Source organism: Exophiala spinifera, assembly GCF_000836115.1.
Source record: "Exophiala spinifera strain CBS 89968 unplaced genomic scaffold supercont1.1, whole genome shotgun sequence".
NCBI lineage: Eukaryota > Fungi > Ascomycota > Eurotiomycetes > Chaetothyriales > Herpotrichiellaceae > Exophiala > Exophiala spinifera.
The window spans coordinates 2,458,353-2,476,072 of NW_015622513.1; the positions used below are offsets into that span (position 1 = coordinate 2,458,353).

Below are 17,720 nucleotides of genomic sequence, written 5' to 3' on the forward strand. Positions count from 1 at the left end.
TCTCCAGGGCGTTTTGCGTTTAGTGGTATGGAGTACTAAATAAAATACCCCTCGATCGCCCTCAGCGTCGGATTACGTGACTGTGTTGTTGATGACGGAATCATCGTCGTCGGTGGTGACTGACCTTGTACTTGTACTTTGAACTTGAACAACACCCAAAACACCCAAACTCTTTCTTGTTCGCTCAGCAGCTACACGTCCATACCGTCCGTCATGGCTCTCCCACCCAGGTTCTCCGGGCAATTGCTCGCCTCAGCGTCTCAGACCGAGGCGAAACACACAATCGAGCTGTACTTGGACTACGTCTGTCCCTTCTCGGCGAAGATCTTCAAGACTTTCTACAACGAGGTCGTTCCGATCATCGAAACCAAGTACACGAATCCAGGAGTCCGTGTGATCTTCCGGCAGCAGATTCAACCTTGGCATCCATCTTCGACGCTCGTTCACGAAGCCGGTGCTGCCGTACTCCAGACGGCTCCAAAGTCATTCTGGGCATTCTCGGAGAAGCTCTTCCAACAGCAGACAGAGTACTTTGATGTCAACGTCGTTAATGAGGTACGCAACGACACCTACAAGCGACTGGCAAAGCTAGCGGGTACTGTGGATGGAGTCGACGAGAAGACTATTCTGGATTTGCTGTTGGTTCCGGACAAGCCAGCCGACCACGGTAGTCTGAATATCGGAAACAAGGTCACCAACGACGTCAAGTTCATGGTCAAAGCCAACAGACTTACCGGTGTCCATGTCACTCCAACGGTCTTGTTCAATGGGGTTGAGGAACGCAGTATATCCTCCGGCTGGACAGTGGAGCAGTGGGAGGAATGGCTTAAAAAGAATGCAACCTGAGTTGCGTGTGGCCGAATTACAGCGTTTAAACTTGATGCGAGGGATGGAGACCTACAGCCACGATTGAAAGGAGTACCTGGTATGCCGCCCAGAGAGTTACAATTCATAGTTGAAACTAGGTATGCAAGGCCTGAATGAACGTCTAATATCTGGTGCCCAAATCCCGGCCATGTGCAGTCATTAGTCAAGTCATACAAACCTGGTAAGCACGCTCGCTGAATGCACAGTTCAATACAGTTCCCACAACGACAGAATAACGCCTCCCAATGCTGCGCTGTTCGAGTGACCTTGTTGAAGCATTCTCTGGTCATTGAGCTGGAGGCTGATAACCAATCGGACGCCTGAAAGCGTCAGTATGTGCCCCGGCTCATTCATATACGAACTTACTTGAACAGCAGAATGTGTGGTTCCGGCTCGTGAACCTCGTAATGTTCCCACCCAAGACTCTGGTCGGTATAAGCGGAAATTCTTTCTCGTGACATGCGTGTGACTGACCTGTGTGATTCCAAGACCTCGCCATTCTTCTTCCCACAAGAGCTTGAGCGTACCCTTAGACTCGTCAAAGTAATCTCGGGGAATGACTTTCAACATCGCTTTCGGCAGTTGGACGTGACGATACTCATATTCTGAATCAGAATACCTGGACCTTGTAAGGTTTCTTCCACTTCCTCACCCTTTGACTTTGATCATACCTTGCAGAGTATCCGATCGAATCGATAAATTCCTCCAACCGCGCTCTCTCATTCTCGTGCAACAGCCTTGGCTTCTTGTTTCGTCTTGACATGTCGATATTGGCCGTCATTGTGCGAGTGTCGCGGGGAAAAAAAAAGCTGGAAAGTAGGTGTCGATCTTGTCCGTTCAAACTAGAACTTTGAATTCGAAGCGGACGCCTAGTGGGAAGGAAGGAAAGGCTGTTTGTTGGCCTTAGCGAATGAAGGTCTCGTGCTCCTGGACCGCGCCTACGACCTTATGTAGGTTTGAGGATGTGGAAGGCAAAGTCTTGGTTAAAACTAGGTTATCCTGAAAGTACAACCGTAGTAGGCCGGAAGAAAAGAAGGGAATGTTGATCGGTCCACTACCACTTTGGTCGTCGTGTTTGTGGTTGAATTTCTAGGTCAGAGCGACAGTGCAGCATCAAGTAAACACACCAAAGGCTCGCAATGCGGGAAAGAGCAGAGCCAATGGCAGTGGGCGCAGGCGCAGCCAAGCGACTATGGTCCGCCCACGGAACCAACCTCGGCAGCTTTGCCGAGATTAGGTAAGCCGGCTCTGGGCCCCACGTGACTCGATTCTTGCCTGCAGGTCGCGTCTGCGGGTTTTGTATGAAGGACGAGAGAGCAGCACATGGATGGAGTGATATGCACTGTAGCCCCCTGGTATTCAGTGTGTCTGCAATTGGCTTGAATACCCTCAGCAAGGCTGTGACACTGTTTCGGCACCTATTATCCAGCCCGCCGACAGCTGCTGCGCGCCAAACCTGCAAGATCGCTCTACGTGTCGAAAAGTTAAGAGTGCCCAAAACATGACCTCGAAGCGCAGAAGCGGCGCTGCAGGCTCACCCGAAGACTATCCAGACACGCCTGATCCCAAGCGACGCAAGCGTAACGACGTAAGTCACTCAACCAACTCCCTTTATTTCTCTCCTCCATGTCCTGTATATCCTTCACCCGACAAACCCCAAACTGCCTCGACTTCCGGCGCACTCGCTACGCCAGAAGCCCCGCGCAGCAGTCCTACCATCGCGCTCCATCACAATCATGCCCGCAGTGCACCCGCCCTGTTCTTCCGCACTTGACCATGACTGCATTGCAGTCAAGTTGTCTGCTGCAGTTGCGCTAACCCCGTGAATCTTCAACAGGACACCCACTATCCCGACGTAGAAACTCGAGAAACCACCACAGAGATTGGCCTCAAACTTGTTGCCTCCCTAAAAAGATCCCAGGATAAGAACGGCCGTAATGTCGCTGTTCACTTCCTCGATCTGCCCGACAGGGACGAGTATCCTGACTACTATCTGTCGACGGCAATGCCACTGTCCCTCAATACCATAGAAGAGAGATTGAAGAAATTCGAATACCAAAACCTGGAAAAGCTGGAGTCCGACCTGAAGCGAATGGTGCAGAATGCGAAGGACTATAACCACTACAAGTCTGCAATATATGAGGATGCAGAGCGTATCCGAAAGGCCATATCCAATTTCATGCCGAAGCACAATCCAGCATATCTGAGGGCTGACTACAAAGCTTATTCAACCCCAATTCCGCAAGAACTACTCGACGGGCTCAGCAAGGCATCAACTCCATCAGAAGCCGTGGTGCCCGAGAAGATTAAATTGACCTTCTCTACCAAACGACGGCAAAGCGAAGCTGCGCGGTCAACGCCAGGAGACCAGTCGGGTGACCTGAAAGAAGAACTGCTGAAGTTCCTCAAAGAATTGTCCGAGCAAGAAGATGCTATGTAAGTCGAGAGTGACTATCTTTGCTGGATATACACACACTGACATTCCAATAGCAATTTCGAAGAGAGGGTGTCGAAGAAAGACTACCCTGATTACTATAAAGTCATCAAAAAGCCGACGTCTATTTCAGATGTCAGAACCATGGTTCAAGACAGTGCAGTTCAAGATTGGGATTCATTAGGCAAGGAAGTGCGTATGATCTGGGAAAACGCAAAAGAGTACAACCAAGAGGGTTCTGAAATCTACGAGATGGCAGAGAAGCTCGAGGTATGTGCCCGCTTGACTTACATTTTCTTACTGCGGTACCTCCTTTCGGACATTCCATCATGTTATCACCATGCGTCCCGTCTGTGCAAAAGCCATTCGAGCCATCTGCTAATACCCTACAGGGCTGGTCTCAAGACAGACTGTATACGCTCGGTGCTGTGCCGAAACAAAAAATCAGGCTCTCCTTATCCCAGCCAAAGCAGCCAAAGGCTCTCAAACTCAAGATGGGCTCCTCCACTCCACAACCACAGAACGCCGGTTTCACCATCGACAATGAATCTCTACGGCGGCAAAAAGAAGAGATGGGCGAAGCTCTCAGCCGGGCACGAGAAAACTCGAGAGGTACTCAAGTCAACGGCTCAACCCCGGTCCCGTCAAGTGTTCCGATCAGTGTCCGCCGTAGCGCATCGGTCGCTACAGAGCAAACTGATGTAAAGGCGTCTAATGGTAATGGCACAAGCTCGACCACCCCTCAATTGGCCACGGCGTCAACAGCCAACCTGCCTACAAATAATGTTAGCCAGGTACCGACACCAGTCCAGGAGCTGGGCACTCCTGCGCCAGCAGCACCTCTCACCAATGGCGTTCGTAGTCATGAATCTGCCACTCCGCAAGGCGCTTCAAAGCAGAGTGTCATACCATTCGAACGGCAGTATCGTGACCCAGGGAAAGGCATCGAATCGGCCTTGTTGGGCTCTGTGATTTTCATGACAAACCCCAACGATCCCGACAACCCGAAATGGAAACTGGTACGCCAGGCTTCAGCAACACGCACGCAAACATCTGGCTTCATTTCGGTGCCTTTTGGATATCGAAATGTGCGCATCATCCCACTGCCAACGGCCGAGTTCAAGTCCCGTCGACGGTCTCGTGTGCTAGTGATGCACAACGCCCACGTTTTCCGAGAACCAAATTCGCCTGTTGCCGGGGCGTACGATGTTCAATTAGTTCCTGGTGAAAATACACTGTCCGTCGAAGTTCTGGCCGATCTCAAGGATGGAGAAAGGAAGGACTATGCGCCGCCACAGTTACAATTCGATTTTGAGAAATGTACTTTAATTGTCAACGTTATGCCGCAGGTATCTTGATTGGGTTAGGTAGGTAGATGTGCAGCATTGACGGGTCTGCAATTGAGATTCCCCAGGCTTTACCTACCTACATTTGTAGTATGTGTGATTTACACCACAAAAGGTCCAAATGAGTTGCAAAACGGGGTCGGTTCGGGTGTCAACAGTACTACGGAGTTATATTACCTAGGTAGGTAGGAACACGGCATCAGACCATCATTTGGAGCTTTTTGGGCGGCGTGGTGGCTTTGTTTTGGGGTGCACAGAAGAGAGAGTTCTTTGGGTCGTGTTCGCAGCATGCACGTAACATGCCGTTAGGCATGCCTGGTCTTGGGGGCCTTTTTTCACCCAGAGAGAGGCACTGACAACTCGACTACTAAAAGTAGACATGGCCTACGAGTCTTTTGAAAAGGTAGAAAATACCTAGGTATTATGCCATGTTACGTACGAACTACTTTCAGAATGCACCAGGAAGATTGCCTTGAGTTTATCAAGTTTATCATTGTTCTTTTTTTTTTATCCTTTTATCGAAAGCACGAGTTCTGGGGGGCCGTTCAGAGTGCATAAGGAACCGTAAGGCCGGGGTGCCTACACAGTCGGTGTACACAGGAGTTCCTGTACCTATAATAAGTCTATACAGCAGTAGGTACCTAGTTACCCAGCGGCCGCCCACCCGCACACCATCTAAGTACCTGGACACCGTCCTCCTTCTCCTCCCTCCGGCGTTTCAGTGCAGTTATATATAAACAGAGCTACACATTAGATAGATTTTCAGACAACGTTCAGCACAAGGGCACCGGCGCGACTTTGAGAACATCTTTTCGTCCATAGTTTCAGATTTCAACCGTAATAACAACACCAAAGTTTCAGAAAGAGACCATCGAACTTCCTCTACTTCAGTACTTCAGTATTTCTCTACTTCCCTATTTCCCAGCCTTGGGTCCAGCAACACCAGCTCCAATGACACTTGGCAGCGGTTCACTGCCCATCTTGAAAAGCATGCCGATCGCACCTGCAATCAGGACGGCCATGAGGACGCCGAAACTTGCAAACAACAGAAACGGCACGCTGACGTCCTTCTTCTCGCACGCCGCCCCACCCCACTGCACTGTCTTCTCGGTCCCGTCTTCATTGACGCGCGCCAGTGTCGTCCCGCATTTACATTTGAAGCAATTCACGTGTGCCTCGTAGCAGTTGCCGTGGCCCGAGCAGAAGTTTGTGGTGTTGTCGCAGGCAGACTGGGAAGTGAAGCAGCTTGGGATCACGGATGGGAGTGTGAAGTCCTGGGATTTCTCTGCCGGTTGGGGGATGTCGTCGGTTGTCGGTGCTGCCGAGGTAGCGGCAGCGGCGGCGGCGACGGCGACATTAAGTTCCAGTGGTTCTTCTGTGGTCTGTGGGGAGCGGGCTTGGTGCTCGTGCTTTTGCTCACGGGTGGAGGGTTTCGTGGACGGAGAGAGTTTGGACGGCAGGAAGAGCACGGTGGACTCGATGTTCTCGGTCGCGGAAAAGTGTTTGAGGATGCGGATCAACGAAGGCAATTTGGATTTGACCTCTTTGGGCGTGCTGGGAAGGAAGCTGTGTAGAGACATGGTGATGGGAAGCGTGGGGATTTCAGCCGGCGAGAGGCACAGAGTGTCCTGGTACAAAAAGTGTCAGCGGAGGTTCAGAAACGGCCCGAAAAGGCAAGGCAAAAAGGACATAACGTACGCCATCCAGATGGTATGAAAGAATGACTTCGACACCGTATGCGCCTGGGGTGTTCATGCTCGGTGGAACAATGTATTCGCAAATGCCCTCTGTTCTGTGCCGGCGTGGAATGTGCTTAAAGTCTGTAAGGAGGTCTTGCGTGGGTTCTTGGATCCACAGGTCAGGCATTGCTGCGTCGAGATCGTGGATGTTCAGGTCGACATCTGTTATCCTTATGAATAGTTTGCCTGGTCTCTCTTTCTTTTCCCCATTTGCATCTGCGAACAGAGGCGCCTGATAGCCCCCGTATGTGTTGATGTCCTGGAGGAGCGCTTCGTTGGTGATTCCCAGAACTCTGTCGTCTGTGAGGGCTCTCCTGCGTGCAATGATGGCGCTGGCCAGCTCCGAATCGATCATGCCCGTCGAGGACGACACGACGCTGTTGTCGATCGTGTAGAGATATGCGCCTTGAGCAGCGACATGGTGTGCCAGGGTAGCACAAGAGGCGAGCAGGGAAAATGCCTTCATGGTTGCTTGTTGCTGCCAGCTCCTGGGAAGGTGGTTGAGCGTGCTGGTAGCTGGGAAGAGATAAATGCAGCTTGGGTAGAGGACGGGGGATGTGTATTAAGGCATGGAGTGTGGATAGCGTGTTAAGGTACGAGTGCGGGTGCTGTACTGAATGAGCCTTGTGGCGGGCGCTCTTCACGTGTCAAATCTCTCATGCACACGTCTCCTGCTGCCAGAGACATCCATTCTTTCTCGCATCTACGGGTCAATCAAGGCCTTCACCTCCTTAAGGCTCCGCATCTGTTATGCATCCTGCGCTGCCATCACCATTATAGGCGTTCCCAAAACACTTTTGCTCGAGTCGAATCAGGCTAGGCTAGTGAAACGACGCCCTCGATCCGCTACAATGCCGTCGGTGAGGCATCTCAATGCTGCGCTATCTCTTTCGCCGATCGCGGTCCATTCGCGTTCCGCTTAAGAATGGCATTTTCGACTTGCAAAGGGTTTCGGTTAAGAAGAAGTCGAAGTAGGTTCCCTGGCCCCGCTCCAGTCGTTGAGGCTGATATAGTCCGCAGACCCATAGTTTCTCGCGTCCTTACTACGTTCCTCATCAGTTACTGCGTGCTGAATACAATTCGCTATGTCATACCACAAAAGGATAGCCAAGGCAAGGCAGGGCCTGTGTCTGAGCGCACGGCGGTGCCCGGTGGTTGGCTTGAGAGTGTAAGAGGCCAGGGTAAAATTCAAGACCACTCCAAGGCTACCACTGGGGATTCGAAGCTGTACCAGCAGGAAGCGTTCCGCATGTGGCTGCCGTGGATGCGAGCGAGAGCACCACCGATGTACACTGCTGATGATCCGGACTGGAAAGAGTACCAAAAACTACAACAGGATGAGAAGCTGATAACTTCGATTAAACTTCAAGTGGTTCAAATGGCCTTGGAGACGGCTTTGCCTCGCTATCGTATGAACATGGCCGCGGTGGGTGCTAACCCTTATGTTGTGCGAATGGACCTCGATGTCGTTCCTCCTATTTATCCACCGGAGATATATGAAGTCTCGTGTCTGTGCTTCGAGTCAAACAGGGTGACCATGGACTGGCAAAGACTGTCGCCCGGCGTGGGCAGTAAGGTCTATCATGTCTTCCATCCAATCCAGGCCGGGAATGCCTTCTACTATGGCCTGAGGCAGTTTGTGACAGTCTCTTATGCCATCACGCGAGCTCGGCTCATCGACTTCTACAATTCTATCCAGAAGTCAGCCAATAGCGGCGAAAATGATGGCGGGGAGCATAATGAAGCCACAGGCACCCTTTCTGAATCTGACAAGTTGGAGTCTAAGCTTTGGATCAACGGCTTGTCGGACAAAGACAAGGCGCCGTTCCTGCCGTATCTCAGGGGGGAGTACAGTGAGCAACTTTCTGTACGAGCTTACAGGGACATGGTCAAATCCATCACGTACCAACAAGCCATTGAGTCGGGAGTCGTGGTGTTCCGCGCAAAGATGAACGCCTTGAGAGCTTTGTCTGGCCAACTTCATGTACGGGACGGGGTCACGGTCGAGGGTTCGCTTGTTTGGGTTGGAACTCGAGGTAGGTTTCGTCTGAATGTAAGGGCTATTTATTCTCCTGAACGTGGCTCGATCGTTGGAAATGTGTTTCTGGAGAGAGCATACATTGTGCCAGATACCAGCAAGTGGCACAGTAAGAAGCGAGGGCAGCAGGATGGTGTGATAGTGCAGCCAGCAGTTGAGGCAGACTCGACGCAGACGCCGGTGAAGCCATCGAAAGAACAAGAATCTCCTCAGTCAGAATCTTCGACCGAGGAAAAGGACAAATAAGGTAGATGGGCCGTCTGAGAATGGGAGTATGAAAAACAGTGAAGCCGTGGTCCCGGCCATGGCTCAGCCGTCAACAGTCAACATGATCTTGCCTGCGGTGAAGATCATCAACACAACGCGCAATCTCAATGTCGACATCGGCCTTGATCCACCGAGAAAGGTTTCTCCTTGACGAACTGCGCGCAAAGGCAACTTTCTGGTCGCGCAACAATGATGTCCTACTCGGGCCTCGGTCTCCTATCGATAACGATCTACTTCCTTCTCAATCTCCTCGTCACCGTCACTAGCAAGCAACTTGTAACCTCTACATTGAGTCCATACTTGCTGACTGCCTGTCATGCTTTCACCACGTTCATCACTACAAGCGTATTGTCACGGCTTCGCTCAGTGGTGTCATCTACAGCCAACCCTCGCAAATCACCACAGTCCTCTCATGACGAGTCAAGACTGCCACTCCGTACACATGCCATTCTCCTGGCCTTCTCACTGGTGTACACTGTCAATATCGGTATGTCGAACCTGTCACTCGGTCTAGTCAGTCTGGCTATGCACCAGACCATCCGAGCTTTGGCGCCGGCCATTACTGTGCTCTTGACCATCGTCGTCCTCAATAGGCCGCTGTCTTTCTATCCCCTCTCGATCTACCTCTCACTCATACCGACCATCTTCGGCGTCGCGTTGGCTACGGTACCGTCCTCAGCTACTGCGTCTGCCAGTCATGATAGCAATGGACGACCTGAGAACACACACTTTGGTATCGCACTGACGTTCATCGGCGCCATCCTTGCCGTGGGCAAGACGATGATCACGCACCAGCTGCAGCAGCCCCGGTCCTCCTCTCCCTCTCCCTCTCGGATGGTGAACATAGCCCTCGGTCTCTCAGCGGTGCGACTGGTCAAGTATCTTTCGCCGTACGCCGTGGCACAGGCACTATGCTTTGCATACTTGAACGGAGAACTGAAATTTCAGCACCCTGTCATCCAACTTCCTATGACGGCTTTGGTGACGCGCGAACCAGGTGGACGGGTACGAGTTGGAACATTGGCTATAGTGAACGTGTTGTCCGCATCGGCGTTGAATATTGCATCGTTTGAAGCAAACCGCCGTTGTGGTGCTTTGAGTATGGGTGTTGCCGGAAACTTGAAACAGGTTGTCATTCTCTTGCTGGCGAGTTTGAGACGTCGTGGTGGTGGTGATGATGATGGTAGCGGCGGCAATGGCGGTCATCAGACAGTTCCAGAAGGGAGAGTTGTCTTGGGCACCTTGATGACGGCCGCCGGTGGCATGTGGTATGCTTGGGCTACTAGCCGTATGAAAGATCGATCGTTCCAAGCACGAGTCTGAGGCTGGAACTTTCTTTCTCTCTTTCCCACGTTATCCGACACCCGGGTCAAAAGTGAGAGCTTCGAGTCTGATCTACCTTAGCTAGGTACTTAGGTATGCTTGGTTTATGTTCAGTCAGGGCCACGAGGGAGGGAGGACTTAGTACCTAGCTACTCAACGGTCGAAGGGAGACGGAAGACGGAACGACGACATTAGAATCATACATGTACTTTGCTCTGAATGTGAGCGGAATGATTTCGCCCTGTTTGACAGAAACCGAATATTGTCTCGGTCCTTCCGCCATGAGCCCGTCGTAAATGGAGATTGAAGCATACTAGGTACAGGCCACAGCTTTTCCCGAGCCCAATTGCGTCCCAAGTACCCATCCCCTTCCGTAGTTTTGATAATTGATCGTAGTACAATGGTTTCAAATTTTTATAGTCCCGTCCCTGTTTTAATTTTTTGATAACTGGCTGTGACACAATGTTTTCTTTTAATAGTCCCATCCCGTGAGTGCCACTGTCAAGTGCCTCAAAGGACATTATGATCCCAGAGCCTTGACAGCGGCCTCGTAGACCTTTTTCGCTTCGTCCTGGCCCTTTTTCACCACGTCCTCCATCTGCTTGTGGGCCTTGCGCAACTCGTCCACGATGACCATCTTGCCCAGCTCCATCTTCCGGAACTTCTTCTGCTGGTCGCCGCGGACGTTCCGGATGGCCTGGCTGGCCTTGTCGTAGACCTTCTTCGCCTCCTCTTTAGCCTGCTGCCTCGTCTCGGCCGTCACCGGCGGCACGGGCACGTTGATCAAGAGGGCGTTGTTGTCGTCGTGTTGAGGCACGAGACTGTGCTGGGACGCCTGGATCGCTGAGGAAATCGGTTTGACGTGCTGAGCGGAGGACGAGTTAGTCTGTACACATAACAAAAAACATACACACACGCAGAGTTTGTTCAGACTCTATTGGAGAGGAGAGAAGGATCTCCGAGACATCAGGTAAGGGCAACGAAGGGAAACAGGAACAGGGACGGGGACAAAAACCCGGGGGGTGTGTGTGTTTGCGTGCATGTGCGTTGCGTGAACGTACAGATTCCTCGGAACAATAAACCTGAAGCATCCTCCCGCCCTTTTGCACCACGCTGGCTATGTCGCCCAGCTTTGCGCGCTCGTGGTGCGCCCGGGTCCCGTGTGCCGCGGCGCCCTTGACGTTGAGGTCGACGGGGAGCGACTCGATCATGTCCGGCGTGACGCGGCCGGCGTCTCGGGTGCGGACGAGCGCATCCTTCAGCCGCGCGATGGCGTTGGCGATGCCCGCGTTCAGCTCGGAAAAGTCGTACGGGTCGACCTCGCTGTCTCTGTTCTTGGTCGCGGCGTTGTCGGGTATGTGGGTATTCACCTTCGGCGAAGACACGTCGGGCGACTTGCGCGACGACTTGGACGAGGACGACGACTTCTTGAGGAGGGCCGAGGAGGTGGTGAAGGTGCGCCGGGACCCTTCGAGATTGGCCGCCGCTGCCCTGAAGCGAGTAGTGGACGGGTTGGTGTGGTCGTCGAAGAATCGACTACGGCGGCATTGTAGGCACAGTGAGGGTGCAGGTGCTGCGGCTGCCGCTCGGGGTGAAGGATGTCCGCGGGAGAGAGAGACAAAGTCGGAAAGGATCCTCGCCGTATCCTTTGCTCGGCGAGACATTTTCGCTGCGCGTGCTTGAGCACAGGGAAAGGCTGGCAGTATGCACGACTAGACTATTCGGACGAGGTTGCGGACACTGTTAGTTGGAGCTGCCCAAAATCTCATACCCCAAGTTTCTACGGAGTTTTCAGCCTCGTCATATCAGCCTCGTCGGCATAGCATCAACCGAGTAGAAAGCCCGAAGGCACTCCTACTTAGGTCTATGGGATCTTCCCGATCAAAGTCTGATACGCACTCGATCTTGAAACGACGATTTTCTATGGCACTCTTACTTGCCCAGGATATTAACGAATACAGGGGGGATTGTCAGAGCGAGCTCATATTGGTGATGACATCTTCTTGCCAGGACGATCCGAGCTTAGGACGACAAGACTCGCGTAGAACCTACAACATTTTCTTCTGCTGGAGCTGATGTCACCCGATCCTTACGCTCTTCTTCAGTTGAGTAAGTAGGTGACTCTCGAGTATGCATTCAATTCGCCATGTTCATCATCATGTGACATCGATAACAGTCGTCTTCGACCAAGAAACAAGGTGAAGGAGCGTAGGCTTTACGTTGCCACTTCTCATACTTGTCAGAGTTGCAACTATGCGCCCGGTTCGTCGTCTTCCGGCTGCTCGAAAAGAAAGTTCGCTGCCAATTCTTCGTTCTTGTCGCAAGCAAAATACGCCTGGATGACTTGGTCTCTGGAGAATCCAAGTCTACATAATCGCTCGATGGCGTCGCGCTCTTCGGGAGTAACAGTGACGACGCCGGCACCCATGGGAGGTGCTCCATCGCCTTCTTCGTGGCCCTGAATTTGTAGTTAGTACCGTGGATGGATGCAAAGAGACACAACGTACCTCTGCAAGCAACTGGAGAAACTGGTCAGGGTTGAGGCTGATCATTTGTGCAAGCTGGGGGTTTCCTTCGGCCACTTGCTGTAGGATGGGCTCGAGCATTGATGGTTGTTGCTGGACAATTTGACGCAGTTGTTGAAAATGGGGGCTGTTTCGCAGATAGGTCAAGTCCATGTTTGCGCCTTGGGCTCCAGTTGCTGCCGCTCCAGCGCCTCTTGTTGCACCAGCACCGGCACCGCCACTACCACGACCTCCTTGATTGGCTTGAGCAGCGGCTTCAAACAGATTAATGGGTTCGTCTCCGCCAGTTTGGGCTGGCTGTGCTGTCTGGGCGGCTGCTGCTGGAGGGGACGTGGCCGAGGATCTATTCGGAGTATCAGAGGTTGACGGCTCCGTAGGGCCAGCGTTTTCCGGAATGCCGTTCAGGAGATATTCAATCGCTCGGTCCGGGTTGAAGAACGCAGCTCGGAGGGCGGCGTCAATCTGTGATCGTTCGAAACCCATGGCCTCCATCTCTCGAATGGGCCCCTCATTCCGGCTGCCCATCAAGAACGCGGAAGGATCATTGAAACCTCTTTCAACTTCAGGAGCAGAGGCTGCGGCCTGTCCTGGAGTGGGTGTAGAAGGTAGGTTGGCAGCAGCAGCAGGTTGAGTCGCAGGTGCAGCGGGAGCAGGGGGGGCCGCAGGCGTAGAGGCAGACGTCGATGCGGCGGGCGTTGAAGGAGGGGCAGGTTTAGCAGCTGGTGCAGCCTTGGGCTGGAAAGAGTTAGGAAAGACGCCGGAGCTGTTAAAATCATCGCGGACTGACCTTGCTGACCATGCACACAATGAAACCCTTTTCTTCAATCTTGTAGGACTCGACCGTGTTGGCGTCTGCCAAAACTTTGCCTGCGCAGGTGTGAATACATTATGGGTCAATACATTGGTGATTCCCTACCAGAATAGATGAGCTTTTGACTTGATGCGTCCCATCCTTTCTCTGCTGCGACCTTTTCCTTCACCTGGGCGATCTAAAGACAATCAATCAATCAAGGAGTCCAAGCGGTGGGATCTGTCTCCATACCGTGTCTGTGGGTTCGGCATCGATCGTGAATTTTTGTTGTTTCAAATCCTGATCGCCTTAGTCAGTCTCTGATCAAATCCAGGTATCGTTGCCAGCGCGAGATTGGCTAACCCTGAATGAGAGCTTCATCGTGCCCCGCGACGCAAGACGAGTTTGATCGGGACGTTTGATTAAACAAGATACGTCGAGCAAAGGTTGTGGATGGATTGAGCGGTAGAGATGTCGGGCAAAGGCAGTGTGATTGTAGTTCTGAATTGCGACAAAGAACAAAAGGTAAAGTCGGCGAGGGAGAGTGAGAGACTGAGGAAGCGGTGCGGCGAAATAAGTCACAGTGAATGTAATGATGCTCTTTTGAGAATGACGCCGCCTGCCGTAACTAACTACTGCCTGCTCATGCACTAATCCCCATTGGGGCAGGCCAGGCGAGCCTTTCACGTGCACTGAAGCAAAGGCTGGATTCACGCATACGAGTAGGAACAGAGTATCACTAGGTACCTTAGACACATAATAATAGGTACCCAGGTAAAGTGGTTGCTTTCAATGCCTAGCCCTCACTCGGTGCGCAGCAATCCATAATCTATTCTCCTGCCCAGGATGTCATCTTGGTACTCTCGCTGCCATGTACCACATCATGAAATTCCATCTCCATGGGGCGGGCCCTGGTCCAACCAACCTACATCCTAGGGACTTGATTCTCCTGCTTAACTCCGCGTATCTTGACCGCAGAGATGGTTTTCTCTCCCGCCTTTGATCCCTTCACCAGTCCGGCACCCGGGCTTTTTGCAGCAGGTACCGCCGAGGCCGCCCTAGATTGAGTGGGTGTGGCTGTAGCAGCGCCTTGGATTTGGCTTTTGGGTTGACCAGTTGCCGCTTCTCTATTCTTCGAGAATCTGAAGTTTCCAGGCTCACCGACCAGGGAAACATCATCCGTATACTCTTTGCCGTGCTGAAGAGTCATGCGCAGGGCATCCCATAAAGTCCGGCCATCGATCTCACCATCTGCCTGAGGCCGTGTCCCATTGGCCTTTTCTCCTGCAGGTGGTTGTGTTCCCGGCAGTGGCGTGTCTTCTTTACTTTGCTGAGAGGCGCTGTTCAACGCCTGGCTTGTTGATTTGTGACCAGGCTTGTGATACGTATGCCCGTGAGATACGTCGAAGAAGGACATGTCGGCAGGCGCAGAAAATACAGTCTCCAGTGCCGAAACCGTGTTCAACTGTGGCATTGTGAGTCTGCGCAGCTCAGCACTTGATCCTGAGAGCTTACCATTCGGTAATTGAAAATGCTGGCCACAGGGGGTGCTTGGTAGATCACATCGTTGACTATGTAGTAATAGCCTAGAGTCGTGACGCTGCTGTCTGCCTCGGTTTCTCGATTCTGCTTGCGAATGACCCACACGTTGGACTTTTCAGGACCGTTTGGCCCATCGTGCGTCACATTCTCTTCGAGAGGATCATGCTCAACAACGTACTGGATGCCACGCTGATGCCGTAGGTTCGCTTCGAACTTGGCTCGTGTCCCTAGAATGTCATTCTGATTGGGAGTTCCGGCCCACTGGGTAAACAGAGACTGGTTGCCCGAGACCTGGTCAAAGAAGGGCGATGTTGCAAAATAAAACAGCACTTGCTCCTGTTAGCACGGCCCATCACAGACCGGTCACTCATACCATTGTTAGAATGTAGGTAACCTCCGTTCCAGGCAATCCAGTTGGGATCAAAGTGTGCCTTGTCAGTCAGATCCTCTTTGGAGTCGGCCATTCTGAAGATCGGTACAGCATATACAAGACATGCTCATCTTGACGTGACGTGTCTAAAGGGGATGCGTCGCCTCTCTGGGGATATGTGATAGAATCTCCAGGCTTGTCTCTTGTCGCTTCCTCCCACAAGAAGACGTCGACGGCTGAGAAGCAAAGACACGACGATGTCAGTGCCAGTAGCACGTAGCCGGGTTGGCTCGCTTTTCCTGCCTTGTACGGGCTTCGCGGCAAACAGCGCCGCTTGGCAGCACGATGGTGCCGCTTTAAGACCATATGCTCGCGACTCACCCTCTTCTCACTTTCGAATCTTAGGTACAAATGTTATCCCTCTTGTCTCTGAGCGTACAGACTATATTCCCTTTCAAATTCTGTGTGCCCCTGAAGTAGAAGCAGTCTCATTTCGCCAATCTAGTATCTGACTTCGATGCTCTTCTGGGAAGGTCAGAAGACTCTGATATCCGGTTCATTACACTTCCGTTCTCCAAGTCGATGGAGAACTCTTTTCTGCGTTTTCGTCTTTCATTCCTCGAGGTTTGAGTTTGTATATTCTCACTGGATGTCTCTTTGTCTATATTTTAAGGTCCTACTTTAGATATCCTAGTCCTAAAAGGGTTCAAAACCGCACCGAGGGGTTGGAGGATCGGAGTTTTCACACCACAACTCCATTTTCCACGAGCACCAGCTCATCTACTCTGTCAACAACATATTCGACCCGCTTCCAGGTCTTCAAGCTCCCCGTAGTGGTGTCGATTTCCCAAATCCTCATTCGGCGGTGGAATCGCTCCTTGCCGTACGAACAATATCCCCCGAATCCACTACCACCTCCATAGCATAGCCAAGGCCCAGGGCGAGGAGTTATGTTGCCATCTTGCGGCGATTGTGGCAGCAGAGCGCAAAAATCATTGACGTGATCATGCCCGCAGCCCAGTGCTGATATGCCTTCCTTAACCAAGGCGTCGTAGAAATGAGAATTAAAACTGGGGCCCTCTGTCGGTTCCCTCCGATGGCCGTTGCGTATGTTTAGACGAGGATCTCCGAATTCGGGAACAGGGATATGAAGGAAAGCCAGAGACAGATGATAGAGACTGTTGGTATTCTCCTCACGATCTCTTCTTCGCGCTTGGGAAACATTCGTGAACCAGTCAATTTGGCTTTCTGTAATAGGATGATAGTCGGGATGGATTGTTTTGCTCGGAATCTGACCGTGGGAATCTAGAAAATATAGCGTCGATAATGGACACTGTGACGGTGCGGCAGCCAGGATCTGGAGGTAGAAGTTGCCTACACCGTCAACTTCCTGTGGACCTGACTCGCAGAGGCTAAAAGGCAGTTTTTGAAGTATTGCCATCTGTGCTGTGCCTGTAGTCTGGTCAGCAAGAATGGACAGCTGGTCGTGCCCAAGACCCAGCTTAATAGAATTCCATAAATTTCTTACGTAACAAAGCGGTCTACATAGGTTGGGAGAGTGCAACAGCTCCGAATCGTCGGGGGACAATACTTACGTGTCAGTGCATGGGTACCCTCGCAGTCATGGTTACCAAAAACAGCTGCGAAGGGAATTGAACGCACGATCATAGGAGCAACCACCTTGAACAGGGCAGACTGGCTGTCGGAGATGTCGTGGTGTAACTGGTCTCCAGCGAGAATTACCAGGTCTGGCTTTTCGATATCCAAGATCTTTTCAATGAAATCCACGGTGAGTGGATCAGCCTCGCCTTCCGGGAGATCTTTCCCATGCGCATCAATAGCGTCGCTGCATACCCCAACGCCAGTTACCATGTGCGTGTCAGAGATCTGGACAATTCTGAATCTGCCATCCTCTCTGACTCTCAGACCTGCTCGATCATCCGGTCTCCGCTTGGCCCTGCCGTGGAGTAGGCTTAGTCTTGCAACCGGCACATTTGGCTGAACGTCAAGCTCGAGCGGTGAGCGCATGAGAGTCCATTGTGGTCGTGGGTCGATGGCATCTATGCCAAAGAGAACATCAACCTCTGTCACAACATTATCAATCTTCCCAGAGAACTTGCTTCTCAGCACCCAAATTCCGCCAGGTCGGCTCTCCCATGAACGATCTGAGCTAGGATGGGGAGGCGCCTCGCCGATGGCGATATCCACAAGCAGCAGGTCTTCTGCTGCAAGGTCATCCTCATTCGCTAGAGCTACATATAGCCATGCGCTCTGCTGAGATGTGTGCAAGTAGAGCTCCTTCTCTATGCGGTGCCATATTACGGGGTTGAGTTCACAGGTGGAGAGAGAATCTGTCGGAGAGAGGACGCATATGGTCAGATCTGTGACAACCTGAAAAGTAAGGGTCGTCGTGGAGGCAGTAGATCCCGTTGACATTTTGAAGGGCATGTATCCAGGGAAGTCAGAACCAGAAAGGGCG

General features: G+C 52.1%; 9 protein-coding genes across 9 annotated transcripts; 4 read left to right on the forward strand and 5 right to left on the reverse strand.

The window, feature by feature from the left end:
- Positions 1–213: 213 nt before the first annotated feature.
- Positions 214–846, forward strand: PV08_00921 (uncharacterized protein; the record flags this gene model as incomplete). The annotated part of the gene is made up of 1 exon (XM_016375286.1): positions 214–846. The coding sequence occupies one exon, from the start codon at positions 214–216 to the stop codon at positions 844–846; it is 633 nt and encodes a 210-aa protein (XP_016240562.1).
- A 307-nt stretch (positions 847–1,153) lies between these two features.
- PV08_00922 (cyclin-dependent kinase regulatory subunit) lies at positions 1,154–1,648 on the reverse strand (the record flags this gene model as incomplete). Its single annotated transcript, XM_016375287.1, has 4 exons — positions 1,154–1,187; positions 1,234–1,292; positions 1,342–1,486; positions 1,539–1,648. The coding sequence occupies 4 exons, from the start codon at positions 1,646–1,648 to the stop codon at positions 1,154–1,156; spliced, it is 348 nt and encodes a 115-aa protein (XP_016240563.1).
- Positions 1,649–2,368: 720 nt separating this feature from the next.
- On the forward strand, positions 2,369–4,659 carry PV08_00923 (uncharacterized protein; the record flags this gene model as incomplete). Its single annotated transcript, XM_016375288.1, has 4 exons — positions 2,369–2,455; positions 2,705–3,303; positions 3,358–3,571; positions 3,694–4,659. 4 exons carry the CDS (start codon positions 2,369–2,371, stop codon positions 4,657–4,659), a joined length of 1,866 nt encoding a protein of 621 aa, XP_016240564.1.
- A 902-nt stretch (positions 4,660–5,561) lies between these two features.
- On the reverse strand, positions 5,562–6,852 carry PV08_00924 (uncharacterized protein; the record flags this gene model as incomplete). The annotated part of the gene is made up of 2 exons (XM_016375289.1): positions 5,562–6,275; positions 6,346–6,852. The coding sequence occupies 2 exons, from the start codon at positions 6,850–6,852 to the stop codon at positions 5,562–5,564; spliced, it is 1,221 nt and encodes a 406-aa protein (XP_016240565.1).
- A 407-nt stretch (positions 6,853–7,259) lies between these two features.
- Positions 7,260–8,670, forward strand: PV08_00925 (uncharacterized protein; the record flags this gene model as incomplete). The annotated part of the gene is made up of 2 exons (XM_016375290.1): positions 7,260–7,357; positions 7,407–8,670. 2 exons carry the CDS (start codon positions 7,260–7,262, stop codon positions 8,668–8,670), a joined length of 1,362 nt encoding a protein of 453 aa, XP_016240566.1.
- Positions 8,671–8,883: 213 nt separating this feature from the next.
- On the forward strand, positions 8,884–10,014 carry PV08_00926 (uncharacterized protein; the record flags this gene model as incomplete). Its single annotated transcript, XM_016375291.1, has 1 exon — positions 8,884–10,014. The coding sequence occupies one exon, from the start codon at positions 8,884–8,886 to the stop codon at positions 10,012–10,014; it is 1,131 nt and encodes a 376-aa protein (XP_016240567.1).
- Positions 10,015–10,534: 520 nt separating this feature from the next.
- Positions 10,535–11,678, reverse strand: PV08_00927 (uncharacterized protein; the record flags this gene model as incomplete). Its single annotated transcript, XM_016375292.1, has 2 exons — positions 10,535–10,879; positions 11,076–11,678. The coding sequence occupies 2 exons, from the start codon at positions 11,676–11,678 to the stop codon at positions 10,535–10,537; spliced, it is 948 nt and encodes a 315-aa protein (XP_016240568.1).
- A 587-nt stretch (positions 11,679–12,265) lies between these two features.
- On the reverse strand, positions 12,266–15,335 carry PV08_00928 (UV excision repair protein Rad23; the record flags this gene model as incomplete). Its single annotated transcript, XM_016375293.1, has 9 exons — positions 12,266–12,472; positions 12,522–13,274; positions 13,327–13,406; positions 13,456–13,528; positions 13,582–13,629; positions 13,693–14,068; positions 14,259–14,794; positions 14,845–15,200; positions 15,245–15,335. The coding sequence occupies 9 exons, from the start codon at positions 15,333–15,335 to the stop codon at positions 12,266–12,268; spliced, it is 2,520 nt and encodes an 839-aa protein (XP_016240569.1).
- Positions 15,336–15,983: 648 nt separating this feature from the next.
- Positions 15,984–17,677, reverse strand: PV08_00929 (uncharacterized protein; the record flags this gene model as incomplete). The annotated part of the gene is made up of 2 exons (XM_016375294.1): positions 15,984–16,693; positions 16,837–17,677. The coding sequence occupies 2 exons, from the start codon at positions 17,675–17,677 to the stop codon at positions 15,984–15,986; spliced, it is 1,551 nt and encodes a 516-aa protein (XP_016240570.1).
- Positions 17,678–17,720: the final 43 nt, after the last annotated feature.